Source organism: Vigna unguiculata, chromosome 1 (genome assembly GCF_004118075.2).
Source record: "Vigna unguiculata cultivar IT97K-499-35 chromosome 1, ASM411807v1, whole genome shotgun sequence".
NCBI classification, from domain to species: Eukaryota; Viridiplantae; Streptophyta; class Magnoliopsida; order Fabales; family Fabaceae; genus Vigna; species Vigna unguiculata.
The window spans coordinates 35561072-35575535 of NC_040279.1; the positions used below are offsets into that span (position 1 = coordinate 35561072).

The 14464-nt window shown below is 29.7% G+C and overlaps 2 protein-coding genes across 3 annotated transcripts; one reads left to right on the forward strand and one right to left on the reverse strand.

Annotated features, from left to right (window-relative positions):
- Positions 1-1732: 1732 nt before the first annotated feature.
- On the forward strand, positions 1733-5072 carry LOC114180730 (protein BIC1-like). Of its 2 annotated transcripts, XR_003603708.1 has the most exons (3): positions 1740-2431; positions 3147-3325; positions 4635-4724. XR_003603708.1 is itself a non-coding variant. In XM_028067029.1 (2 exons), the coding sequence occupies exons 1-2, from the start codon at positions 1962-1964 to the stop codon at positions 4729-4731; spliced, it is 567 nt and encodes a 188-aa protein (XP_027922830.1). In that variant the 5' UTR covers positions 1733-1961; the 3' UTR covers positions 4732-5072. The 2 variants fall into 2 exon arrangements, 1 of the variants encoding a protein (XP_027922830.1); XM_028067029.1 differs by lacking the exon at positions 3147-3325 and having other exon boundaries at positions 1733-2431; positions 4635-5072.
- Positions 3403-9478, reverse strand: LOC114180711 (protein CIA1-like). Its single transcript, XM_028067016.1, has 10 exons — positions 9026-9478; positions 8759-8905; positions 8441-8659; positions 8251-8315; positions 8005-8070; positions 7840-7911; positions 6383-6445; positions 5808-5877; positions 4386-4469; positions 3403-3719 (listed from the first exon to the last, which is right to left on the reverse strand). Exons 1-10 carry the CDS (start codon positions 9197-9199, stop codon positions 3654-3656), a joined length of 1026 nt encoding a protein of 341 aa, XP_027922817.1. The 5' UTR covers positions 9200-9478; the 3' UTR covers positions 3403-3653.
- Positions 9479-14464: the final 4986 nt, after the last annotated feature.

Here is a 14464-nt window from a genome sequence, read left to right on the forward strand (position 1 = left end):
GTTCTGGAGGGAAGAAAAATAAATAAAGGAAGAAATTATAAAACATGTTTAAAAAAAATTGATTTCTTAAGAAAATTGGGTCGGTGTTATTTTTCCTAATATCTTAAAATCATCTTAAGTGTTACAGTAAATATTTGTTTAAATATGTACTCATTTAAATTTGTATTCCATCTAAATTCATATTTATAAAGGAAAAATTTTCGAATCAAAGATCAAGTAAAATCATGTAATAATTATTTTCAATTCATTCACATGTGATTTTCGATTGACCATTGTGTAAGATGTAACAAAAGGTAGAGAACACACCCTTAGCTTCATTTAACTGATCCGATGATAAATAAAGAGAATCTTTAAACTCACTCATATAAATAATATAAAATAATAATTTCCTTCGGTAACATATCTCTTATATCTCATATCTTTAATATCTTCACAATCCCTATAAATTTTCGACACTGATAATATTTGATATTGTAATTATATGACCATTAATATTTCATATTATAATATAACTTATAAAACTTCATAAGTCTGTATCTCAATAAAATTAACATCAAACTCTCAAAATCAAAATACAAACTTAAATGAATGTTTACTGTACTTATATAAATTAATTTGTTTATAGACTAATTTTTTTATGCAGTGTAAATTCCTTGACGTTTACGACAATTATATACAATTCATTAATATCATTCTTGGTGGACAATATAAATTTTTTTATAATATTAAACTCACTTATCGCATGATTATTGCTTTTTATTTCCCTATCCTCCACTTTAATCTATCATAAACATGCGTCCAAGTCGTTGAAAAGTTATTCATGAGAATTTGAAATATTTGGGTATTTGTTTTTTCTAGCCATGATGGTTACTGTGAGAATGCTCGTTATGAAATTGACAAAAAAAGCTTGCAATGGATTAAAATGAGATTTCTCTTCTATCTTCCTTTTCCACAATGAGTAGTTTTAGAGGTTTCGATTGATTTTTTAATTCTAAACTTGTCTAAGTTTGAATAAAATTTTAGAATTCAATGACAATATTGATTTTTTTTCCTGTGTAACAATTGAAAATGTAATACACAGGTTATAAATAAATAAGAAAACGAAAGATTATAAAATCTGAGAACAATATAAAACTCTCAAATTCCAATAAAATCAATGAATGATTAAATAAGCTCAACTTACAAGATAAAAAAAAAAATACTGTTCTTTTAAGAAGTTTGTGTTAGAATGAAAGATATTTTAATTTACGCGGCAACCATTTTTCCACTCCTTATATATATATATTTGGTGTTTCATCTGATATTTTTGGTCTGTTCACCAAAAGAAAAATCGTTGATTTTGTTGTGTTTTTAAACTCAATTATAAAAATAAAATGAAAAATAAAAAAGTTATTGTGTGATACGAAGAGCTCACACTAATATTGTCGTAAGGGAAAAAGTTTGAAAAGAATAACAGAAATATCTGTTCTGGCATCTAAAGCGTATCTGTCTCATCAAAAGCACGTCAGAAGACAGAAGTGTATATGTATTTTTGGAGTGAATAATGATTTAATGAAAAATATTACCATCGGAAAAAAGAAAAAAGAAAAAAAAAATCAGATAGGAGAAGGTGATTGGTTGAAAGGGAAGAATGAGAGATGAACGTCAACCTCAGAATCCTCCAAAAAAAAATCAATGGAAGGAATGGTGTTTGCTTTGTTTTAGCAGAGAGAGAGAGAAGAGAAGAGAAGAGAGTGTTTCTTTTTCTTTTCATTCCATTTTGGCATATTTAATAACAGTGAGGGAGTGGGAACTGAGACACCACACAAATAGAATCCCTTCTCAAACAAGACACGTAGGTTTGTCACTTACCATACAAAAGAAACTCTGTGGGCGACGTGTAAACTGATTTCCCACCCACTCCCTTTCCTTTATTCCCCACACAACACCCACCCTTTCTCCAATTGCATGAAAACCCTTCAATGGCTCACCGATCCTCTGCTGAATCTCATCACCAGATTCCTTCAAACCCATTGGACCTTAACACAACTCAAGATATCATCAACAACATGGAGGAACAGAAGCAACAGCAACAGCAAAACCCCTTATTCTCCTTGAGTGAAGTTAGCCACGATGGTATTGATAGAGATAAGGGTGTGACCGAGGAAGACCCATCTGCTTCAAAATCCATTCTTTGTGAGGAGGAGAAAATGGCATTGCAAGAGGGTTTAGAAGAGGATAGTGGACGCGAGAGGCTGAAGCGGCATAGAGTTGAAGTGGCTGGGAGGGTTTGGATTCCTGATATGTGGGGTCAGGAGGAGCTGTTGAAGGATTGGATAGATTGCGCAGCTTTTGATGCCCCTTTGGTTACAACCAGAATCTCCACTGCACGAGAGGCTTTGGTTGAAGAGTGTACAAGAGCAAATGCTGCTGGACTAAGAATAGAGAACAGGTGTTAGATTTTTCGTTTCTGTGATTCACTTTAACGACAACCACATATTCATCACGGATTGTTTAGTAATCATAATCTTTATATTTGTTTTTTTTTTCTTTTTTCACAATTACATTTTCGGGGATTTTTAAGATACGTTTCAATAACTCAACCAACATTTCCGAACTTCAAATTTGTAAACTATTATCAAGTTGTTATATTTTATTCATTGTCACTGTTTTCAGTTTCAGCACTTGTGTCTTTCTTTCTTTCGAGAAAAATCAAGTCATTAATTAGTTCAAGCAATTTCCCAAATGCTTAAGAAGTCACATATGTAATGTAAATAAATAACTTTCAGCCTTTGAGAAATAATTACGCTAGTTTTTTTCATAGAAAAAAAGTAACGTGTATTGGGGTTAAAAGATGCATCGTTTCTGACTCAAGCATATTTTATTGCAACAAATGCCAACGATTTAAACGAGCCCAATTTGGATAGAAGAAATTTTATTCACGAAAACAGAAATGCATCTGTTTAGTCATGATTCATCAAAACTCTTTCAAATTGTATAGTCAAATGTTAAATGTTCAAGTACTCATCAGAATTAATATAACAGTTTTACCTACCAAAAAAGTGAAGGAATCATTTGCATTTGGACCCTCATGTCATCTACCTCTGTAGTGTATATCTCGATACTTATGATGCTCATTTTTTTATACACTAGTCCTCCCTGTGCAGTATACATTGTTGGGGGGCATACTAGTGAAAATGTGAAATTTACGGCTAACAAAATTTAGTGAAAACTCAAAGCTAGATTTGTGACCCGTCAAGAAATTGTGGGCATGGGGTTTGCTACTCAATTACATCTTGCTATAGTTATGGAAATCAGTTCAGACATCAAGTTGCCACCTTGATTAGTGAGTATCCTTCTTTTTCATTCTATCATTATAACTAACGAAAGTAAAGCATATTTACGATCCCAGTTCACCCTAGAGTAAGCAAATTTTTAGCAACTCTTGAGCAAAAATGTAAAAGTTTAGTTGACAGTAATTACAATTTACAGTCACACTCCTGACTTCCCTAAAAAATACAATAATCAATATCTGTTTCAAAATTGTAGTAAATGTAACTTAAGATAATAGAAAAAGAACTATGAGGGTGCCTGCACATCTAGCACTTCTATAGGCTCCATCAGAGTAAATTTGTGCTACTCATACAGCAAATGAGAAAAAACTAGCATCATCATTATGATATCAACTCCCACACCTTGATTGTCCCATCATCGCTTGCAGAGGCTAGCAGCGGCTTCTCCTATTTAGTAAATAAAACTGTTACCAATTGCAGAGACAGACACAAGAAAAAAATGCTAATATAATATAGGTCACCATTCTCTAAATATGTAAATGATTGTTTGATTTAAGAAAAAATAATCGTTTTTATTTCCTGTTTACTTTTAATACAGAATTACTTTCTAGTTTGTACTTGATTCTTTGAAAGATTTGAGCACGAAACAATGAAAAGAATAAAAAGTTATCTTCAATGTCCCTATACAAATCTTTAAAAACAGGAAACAAAGTTGTATTTATAACTAATAGTGAAAAGAGAACTTTTTTCTAAAATCAAAATGGCCCCTAAGATTTTGTAAGCTATTAGGGAGTCGTTAGCAAACTACATGTTTTCTAAATTTCCTTTTACACTAAAGAAAATGTATTTTATCCTTCGTGGTGCAAAGTCTACCAATGCCTGTCAGTTAACACATTACTGATAATAGATACCAACAAACCACAATTACTTCATAGATCATACAAGTTATCACAATGATATTAAGAGACCATATTCAGACACAGACACGATAAGCTAAGAGCATTATCTAATTTAGCAGTGAAATCCACAATTCCATCCACTCGATGTGTGTGGAAACAGATACTCGTTGCGTTATCAATGCGATTCCATTAGAGTAGCGTATAAGAATCTTACCCCAGGGCTCCACTGCACAAAATTTACATCCATGTCATGAGCCTTCTCTTTCTTTAGCAGCAACTTGTAGAGAGGACCATCAACCTAAGCAATAAAATTGTCAGTTTTAACCTTCTTTTTTTCGTTTCTAGATAGTGGTATGCATCTACGATCTACAAAGACAGTCAATTATTTAAAATCCTAGTGTTCAATTTTGGTCATTATCTTACAACACAATCATACAATCTCATAGTAGTTTGAATTTTTCAGGGACTTGGCTTTCAATGATTTATCTCTTAATAACAACAGCACAGCTGTAGAGGTTCAAAACACCCCAACGTTCTCAGACACCGAGAAGAGCATCTAAACAAAAGGATCCGATGCAAGTACGAAAATATACATTGAAATTGAGAAGGGAGATTATTATATTAAGAAAAAATGGAAACCAGCTGCTCCAGCTCGTCAGTAAACTCAAACAGTATGCAAGAACATCATGCTAATCTCTTCAAAATAAAACATTGTTCAAATAAAAACTAGATCCAGATAAATACAGTTGCAAATACAGTTAATATTATCACTGAGTGACTGAGCGTTGTCTGCATTTATGTTGTAAATAAAGAAACATTTGGCATTGGTTTGTCATGTCTTTTGCTACTCTTGTCCTTGTTAGCAAGTACAAACAAATCAAGAAATTCCAGGCTAATGATATGCACAAATAGCCAATGGCATTATAGAATCACGAAGTGTCTGATTTAAAGTGCGTGATTTTACAGCAGAAACGAAACTATTAATGGGCACAAAGAATCCGATGCTTCTCCTTTCTGTGCAGACTCTTCCTACACTTTAGAATAAACATGCTAGTATAAAATACCAATATGCTCCCACTGGCATCCCTAGTGAGTTAAAATTACGTGTCATGATAAACAATGACACTTGCTCTCCCCACCAGTAGTCAGAATGAGGAAAAAAGAGGTCCTTAGGTTGAGGGACCAACAGCCACAGTTGACCAGCAGATTAAATTTTCTTATCACTAAAACCAGAAAAATACAGCACAGGTTAGCTGGACATTTAAACTTTAAACCAAACAAAGTCTTTGCGATTTATCGTGCAGCACCAACTTAGTAACTGATATTCACTTCTTAATTAGGATACCCAATATATGAGAGAATTTTCCAGCAGGAGAACACAAGCACTTTTCTGAGTTTGAGACGTGAATATTCAAGTAAACATTCCCATCCGTAGTTTCTAAAATATTCAATGAATAAACTAGTCCCAATCATAACTAAACCTATTTTTTTACAATTACACACTACATCCTGACAACTGAATTTATCTATTAGGCAATAAGTACACAAAGTACATTAGGAATGAATGACGACAATGTGTCATTTGAACTGCTTATGTATTCGGGTAACTGCATTAACAAGTAAATAATAGGCATACCTGACTTTCATTGTCATCCACAAAAAGGCGTATAGCATCATCAGCGGCTCCACTGGCAAAGATACCTTCTCTGTCATACCAGCACACAGGGTACATAAATGTCAGATTTATAAAAAAAAAAAAAAAAAGATGATACATCTCACATCTGATACCATGATAACAAACAAGAAGTGCATCATTGTGTTCATCTGGCTATCAATTAAGAAAATGGAAAGCATTAAGTGATGAACTAACGGTTGATCCACACAATGTTGTATAAATAAAAAAATCATTCTTACACTTTTGAAAATATCAATGACGCCCAAAGATTGAAAGAGGGTAATCCATCCACAATGTACGAAGAAAGTCAGCATAACTTTTAAATATGGAGGTTGGCCGATTTACTCGATAACATAATAGTTTCGTTTATTCCATAATAATGTTGCTTAATTTGACATCATCAACATCAGGAATAGACATTGATAAAAATATTGGCATTCTCAAAGCCACACATATATTATAGATAGAAATTGCGGTATCAAAAGCAGCAAAGCAAGTTTATGTAAATGCCCAGTGAGACGCAAGTGTCATTTTACCTTGACCAATGAACTGAGAAAATTGTCCGATCATGATACCCTGTAAGAGTGCAAAGATGTCTCCTGAAATTCCAATAAGAAAAAAAATTAAAATATCCGGGAAGGAAAGGAGTATATTAATATGCCTTCATTATTAAGTGATATGCTATAGTAAAAAATAGTATTATGAACACAACCAACCTATGCAATTGATTTTATAATATTTGAAAGAAACTAACGATGGTGTTTCAATCTATTCCAAACTATTATATGAATATAGAAGAATTGACAGTCAGCTATGGTAAAAAATAGTATTATGAACACAACCAACCTGTGCAATTGATTTCATAATATTTGAAAGAAACTAACGATTGTGTTTCAATCTATTCCAAACTATTATATGAATATAGCAGAATTGACAGTCAGATTACGACTTCAAAGATCAGATATTTCAAAATATTGAGTTTAAGATAAAGTGGCAGGGGAATCGTGAGACAACAGCAAGCAAGCAATGGGTCATGGTGTAATCATTATAGTTATCAATCTCAAAGAGCACAGCGCAGTGGCTAACTCTAAACTCGCTATAGCATGATAACAGGATGGACACTATTTCAAATAATATAATACAAACTAAAAAGTTTATAGTGCGCATATAAATCCTCAAAAACAAAAGAAAACCCAAAACTAAAGAAATTCAAAATAAATAATAAAAGTCACAGTTTAAGCACACAACCACCATCAATCTAGGAGCAATAAAGACATAGTAATGAAGTCAAAATATGAAAGAAGATGACGGAATTAATAGAAAAAAATAAATACAAAATTAGATCATATTATAATAATGTGAACTGGAAAGTTGAATGGGAGAATAAAGGATTAAACAGAGGAAAAAAGATATCCTTAAAAGTCTGAAGGAAGAAAGGTCAAAACAGAGGTAACTTCATATAGCCAGCTATGGCAAGTGAAAATATGCTATTTTCGCCATTATTATGACCGAATGACAATTACTGGAAAATCTTCACTATTTGAATCCCATAGCAAATCAGGGCAGCTCCAGTCCACTACAGCGTGATATTGACTAGTGTGGAGGGATTAGAGAAGAGGTCCTAAAACCAGGATGTTAAGAAGGGAAAGAATTAAGCACTAAATATTCAAACAAAATCTGGTTTTATGTACTTCTATTGTTCCACTCGAGACTGTTAAAGAGCTACTGGTTATATCATAATACACTCTACTTCCAGTCCATATGCTTTATCCCAAAAAATAGGTCCTCTACCACTTTACAATGTTCCTCTGGGAAAACCAGTTTCAAGATTTAAAGCAACAACCCATAACAATAACATCCGTACATAAATGTGAATGGTTAGCATCAAATAGCTTCTTATAAAATATGAGATGTCAAATACATATTCTAGTATTCTATAGAAGGGAAAAAAATAATGTAAGAGAGGCATAAAAGTAACTAGTGAAATACTAACCAGGGTGCAAATCCACCACCAGATTGAATCTCTGTGTTTTCTGTTCCCCAGACCTTCACGGTAAGATCATCGCTGCCATAACGGTTTGCCATAAAAAAAATGTCGCAGAAGTTAAAGAAAATGATAAAACAATTAAAGACGCGAGCAAAAGAAATTTTGGCTTACCTACACGAAACCATTTTGTCACCACTCGCATTAAAGGAGAGAGCCCAGACAGTCGAAGTATGTCCACTGACAAATAACAACATTATACATAAATGAATTAAGTTAAAATTAACAATGACAATGATGGTCAACATATATGCACAATACATTTTACATAACATACGGAAAAAACAGTCGTCGCTACAAAGATAAGAAAACCAAGAAGCTGTAAACTTGAAGGTGATGAAAGAGATTAAGAAATGGTACTTATTAGGTTCCCCAAGCGTTTGAACGCATTGCCAATCGTCGCTATCACCTTCATCCGCCCAAACCTGGAAGAAATTCAGTGTTAACTTTGTACATTGCTCAATCATTCAACCGCAAAGGAAGCAAGCACAAGTAACAAAAGAAAAGAAAAATGAAATTATATAGGCAGCCACTTTTGCATCAGCGATACCTTAATATTATTATCATAACTACACGAAAATAAGATATCCTCTGTGGGATGCCACTTCACCATTTTCACATCCTGCGCATGTCCTTGCAGCACAGACACGCACTCAAACTCATTCCCGGGCAGCACTTCCCATATCCAAACAGACTTATCTCTACTACAAGTTGCAAGCAACGTGCCAGACGCATTCCAACACACACTCTTCACTTCATTCTCATGTCCCTGTAGTAAAACCGCATTCACCTCAAAGTAAAGTTCAACTACCAAAGAACAAACATCCAAAGTCAACAAAACAAAAGGTTGAATTTAGCAATAACCCACCTCCAAAGTAGAAACACACTCAAAATCGCCACCAACATTTTCCCAAATGGCAGTGGTGGCGTCGAAACTTCCAGTGGCCAAAATCTTCCCCGACGGTGACCAAGCACAAGATCGAACAGTTCGAGTGTGTGTTTCTTCCAAAACCGCCTACATTCCATTTTCACAATCAAAGTAAACTATTACAAACACAATTTTCTTCAATTGTAAAATATACCACAGAATTGAATTTCGCAATGATTGAGAATGGAAATTGATATGAAAAAAGACCTTGCAGGCCCATAGACCAGAGGAGAGGTTCTGCTCCCAGATTCGGACGGTTTTGTCGCCGCTGCATGAAGCAAAGACGAGAGGAATACCGTCGTGTCCGGTGGCGGGGTTCCAATCCAAGCTCCAAACCTTATCGGTGTGACCTTCGAGTCTCTGAATCTCTTTCAACTCCATCGGCACCAATCGCCTCCACTCTCTGCATACACCGCAAACACTGACCCGTTTGTTGATTCTCAAAACTTTCCACTCTGCTATTTCTTACTTTCTCACTCTCCTCCACGCCACGCGTCAGAGAAAATTAGTGAAAATGATTTTAACAAACAGACAAAAACAAATCACCAATTGGGCCGCCGCCAATTCACCACGGGGTGCGCGCACGGGGAAAACTAGCTACCTACTGATGCAGCGTTTTTGGGTAATCCATGGGCACCATATCAAAATTATACCATGGTTTTAGACTTCGAATATACAATTCTTATGAATCATAGAGAAAAAAAAAAGTGCTTTTTTGCAACAAAATCGCATTCAAAAAAAACTAAAACGATAATTTTCTTTTTCGTATACTGAATTTACTTTCTATAAATAATAAAAACGTCTTATTTAATCTACACGAATAGGGAGGGATCGAGGCAGATAATAAAAATTAATTCAGTATTTAAATAATGGTCAATTTTTGAAATTTTTAAGGAATTTGTATAAATTTAGTTTGAATTAGGTTGCGTTTAATCAAGTTAAAGCAGCTTATATTCAATTTCATCTAAACTTTATATTTCAGCAAGATGATTACAGAGATTGGATACATTTTATTACTTTAAAGAGTTAACTTATAATATAAGTAGTTTCGTATTAAAACATTGTTTACTATGTAAGTGTTTTAGTTGAAAGATGATAGCAACCATTTTTTTCTCTTTCTAAATTTTAGTCATTTGATATAATTGTGGAGATCATTAAATTTTTGGGAACAAAAATTGTGTTATGGAGAGAAGTAGTTGGAGGATGAAGCGTAGGATTAATAATAACATAAGTTATTTTGTTGTTAATATTCTCTAATTATTTGTATCATTCGATATAATAATTTATTAAGTGTATTACTAGGGTCAAATTCCATTTTACAACATTTGTATATGTAAATACTTCATATAAATGATGTCACAAGACTAATAACAATACTAAATAATAATAATAATAATAAAGATTAAATATATTTTTAGTCGTGAACTTTTATTATTATAATTTTTCATATTACATGGTATTTTTCTTACAAATTTGTTAAATAAAATTGTAAGAAACTTTTTTTTTTGTCTTTTTTATAAGAATTTTAATTGGTAGGTATTTCATTTGAGGATAATTATCTTCTATAAAATTATAAAATTTGCAACTATTTTTTACAATTTTTTTTATACAAAATATTTTACAAAATAATTGGTAACAATTTCTTACAAATTTTATTCTTATAACAAATTTTGTAAGTATTCCTTACGGAGAAAAAATGAAAATAAAATTGACAATGAATATGAGTTTTTTTAGTAGTGTTTGACATGAAAGTAAAATTTGTCCACATTTAAAACTTTGTGTCAAACCATGTAAATGATCCAAATATTAGCATGAAACTCATTTGACACCTTAACAAAATTTAACATAATTAAGGTTAAAAGGACTGTACCATTCATTTTTAAAGTTTAAGACTAAAATATATCAAAATTTTAGACAAATACGAAATTCAATTTTACATCAAATTTCATGGACTAAAAAATAGTTAACAGTAATAATAATAATAATAATAATAATAATAATAAATTGATTCTAAATATATTATTTTCATTTGAATAATGGTATCAATACATTTTTTTGTTCAATTTTTTTTTATCTTTTTTTATTTTCTTCATTTTGCGATTGCAAAAAGGCATAATCCAATAATATTTTTAAGTTGTGTCATGATTATAAGTTATTTATTATTCAAAAAGATCAAGGACTGGGTTGTCTTTTTATATTAGTTTATATGTTGTTCTAACTAGTTAAGTTGTTTTTGTTACTGATATGTAGTATTTTGTTATTTTTTATATTGATTCCTTTGTAACCGATGATGAAAAAAACATTTGATTAAATGTCCTCAACTCGATAAAGTGAATGATGAAGGTTGTTCTCTCAATAGTGATAAATGCTCATGGGTCAAATAACTTTGACAAATGTAAGAATGTCAAAGTGTTGGCTCACCACGGGTTTAGCTAAATAAAAGTTTACTTAACCTACTCGCTTTTTGGTAAGTTATAATTTATGTATAATTGTTGTATCTTTCATTTGCATATATATATATATATATATATATATATATATATATATATATATATATATATATATATTTTTGCAAATGAAATATATAACTACTATACAACATTTGACATTTTTCTTGTGTGAGTATGAAACTTGCTATGGTTAGTGGGTAAGTTGGACTAATGATCACTTTTACACTAGTAATGACTTTTCTTCTTTTGTTATACGTCTTAAAAGACTTATCTTTTACGATCAATGGTACATTTTTTTTACTTTTTGGGTGTATCATATTTAGTAAGGCTCCTAAAACACAATTTTAGTAATAAACTTGTTTTTTCAAATTCAAGATTGATGTGTATGGTTGAAAAATAAATATAAGATGCATATAAGTGATATTGTTTTTTGATTTTTCAATGTTACAATTTTCAATATTTAAACTAGGAATTGCGGGATTGTTTTATTTATGAACGTAATATGATAAACTCTAATGCTAATAAGCTTAAGGTAAATATTAATGGTGCAACTAAAAGTTGCAATCATTTAACTATATGTGTTGATATTTTGACAGGAAGTTATGGTGAATATATAGATAGTTTTTCTGATTTTTTAGGAGTGTGTATTTTTTATTTAAGTTGAGTTTATAGGAGTACTTTATACTTTGAAGCATTGTTGGAGGAAAAACTTTTAAGGCTATAGTTTGAGACTAATTATACTTTAGTTTATCATGAATTTTTGGATTAACAAAAGTTTTATTCAACTCTTATAGAGAGATGATGATAATGCTTTAATTTTTGTAAGCACATGCACTTACGAATTTCTTATGTTTTTCTTTAAAAGTGATTGTGTCAATGAGTTAGCTAATTTGATTTTCATTCATAAATAAAAATATGAGCACTCTAATCTTTTATTTAGAATTTTTTTATAATAGATATAATTTGTCTATGTTACATTATGTGTAATTTTTATCATGAATTTTATGTAATCCATATATTTTTTTATCTATTTTAATAATTTTTTATATAATAATAAATAATCCATAGATTTTGAGAGTATTAATATAGTTGGAATATCAAAATTCCTTCCATGTAAATGTAAATAAAACGTATAACACTTTTTTCATATTATTTGCTTACCAAATAACTAAAAAAGTATTTCTAATAGCACGCCTTCTTTCTCTTGCAACGGGGAGAAATAAAAGAAACAAATAGATTTATTACAATTTTAAAGAGAATATCTTTTAAAATGTAATATAAAAAAAGTTATAATTACATTTCTATCAACTTTTTTTCTTTATTTAAGACAATCAATAATTCTGCCATTTTTCTGTGTCAAGGAGCGGCTTTTTCCATTTTAAATATATTATTTTTGGAAGTTGCATTTAAATAATTTGATCGTTTTAAAAATCAATAACTTATTAATAGATAAACTTATACAAATTCTTATAACTGTTTTTGATATATAATTTTACTTTTATTATTTATTAACTATTGTTATGGGTAATTGTTTTATACTTTTATACAAATATATCAATTCTGATAATTGTTTATGGTGTAAACGTTTTTATATACTATTTTATCATTACTGTTATGTTACGATTGTAATTACTTTTTATTTTATAAGGCAATCGTCAAACTTTTGGTTCCCTTATTAATATTATGATAGGATAATAATATTTTAATCTATTTCTTTTGATTTATTTTTAATTTATTATTTTAATTATCATTAGATATCATATCATATAATTAAAAATAATTAAAATAAATTATTTAATGGTGATTAAAATAGTGAGTTAAAAATGAATTAAAAAATTATTATCATAAATTTTTTTATTTTGGATCACGTTGAAGAAGAAAAAAGAAGCCCCATTTTCAAAATAAAACGTTGCATTTTTATTTCTTTTAATTTAATTTAATTTGATTTATGTTTTATTTCATCAGTGTCTAAGTTCATAAAATTAATTACTTTCTTGAAATAACAAATTGAAAAAAAAAAATACTTATCGTATCTTAACGTAGAATCACGTTTTTAAACATGTTTTTAATATTTGTTTAACAAAAATCGTGTTTGTATGTTACATACAACGTTAAACATCTTGAATGTTGAATAATAAAAAGAAAAAACCATATTCAATGTTATTGAATTTGATAATATGACTAATTAGACTAATATGAATAAAAATCACAATGGAAAGTTGATAACTAATTTATCCATTTAATTAATTTTCAAAACTACACGTCTCACATAATCTTTAAACCACTCCATAAATGAATTATAATGTAAAACTTGGAATCAATCAATTTGTTGGTAAACTATGTTAACACAAAACATAAATAAAGAAAGCAAGACAGATATAAAAAGAGAATTTTGCTAAATTCATACCAAATAATGTTAGTCATAACAATTTTAGTATTAACAAGAGTATAATATTATCTTTGAGTCTTTATTCATTTAAATTTGAATTTAGTATTAATTCATATTTGGGAAGGAAAAAATTATAACATCAATAATTTTGTAATTTTATTTAAAAAAAAAATTTGACGACTAGTTTCACTTGATTTATCTATGATTGTCGATTGACTATTTGTTAATATGCGAAGAAGGGTGAAAAATATACATTGAGCTTAATTTAACTGATCAAATGATAAATAAGGTTGATAACATCAAATAGGTCAACTTCAACTTTATCCATACCAATTTTAAATTTAATATCATCAAATTCAATAACACTCTTGTAAAACAACCTTATTCATAATTTGTTTGATCTCTTTGTAAAATTTATTATATAACTCATGATTGAAACTATTTATTTAATATTTTTTTATTTAAATTAGTTATTATTTTAAAATTAAAAAATCAATATTAAGATATTATAAATATTTTATATGTTATATTCGGTTAATATATATATATATATATATATATATATATATATATATAATATGAATAAAATAAAATAACATTTTTTTATATATATTTATTTTATATATATTATATATTTTATATTTTCAAAATTCTTAAAATTTTTTAACATCCATAATATTTCATATATATTTATATGATTTATAATATTTTATATTATAATTTAAAATTTCATAATTTTGCATTTTCAAATTTCTTACGTAAGTATATAGATTTGAATATTTTCTATAAGTGATGTTCAACGACTGT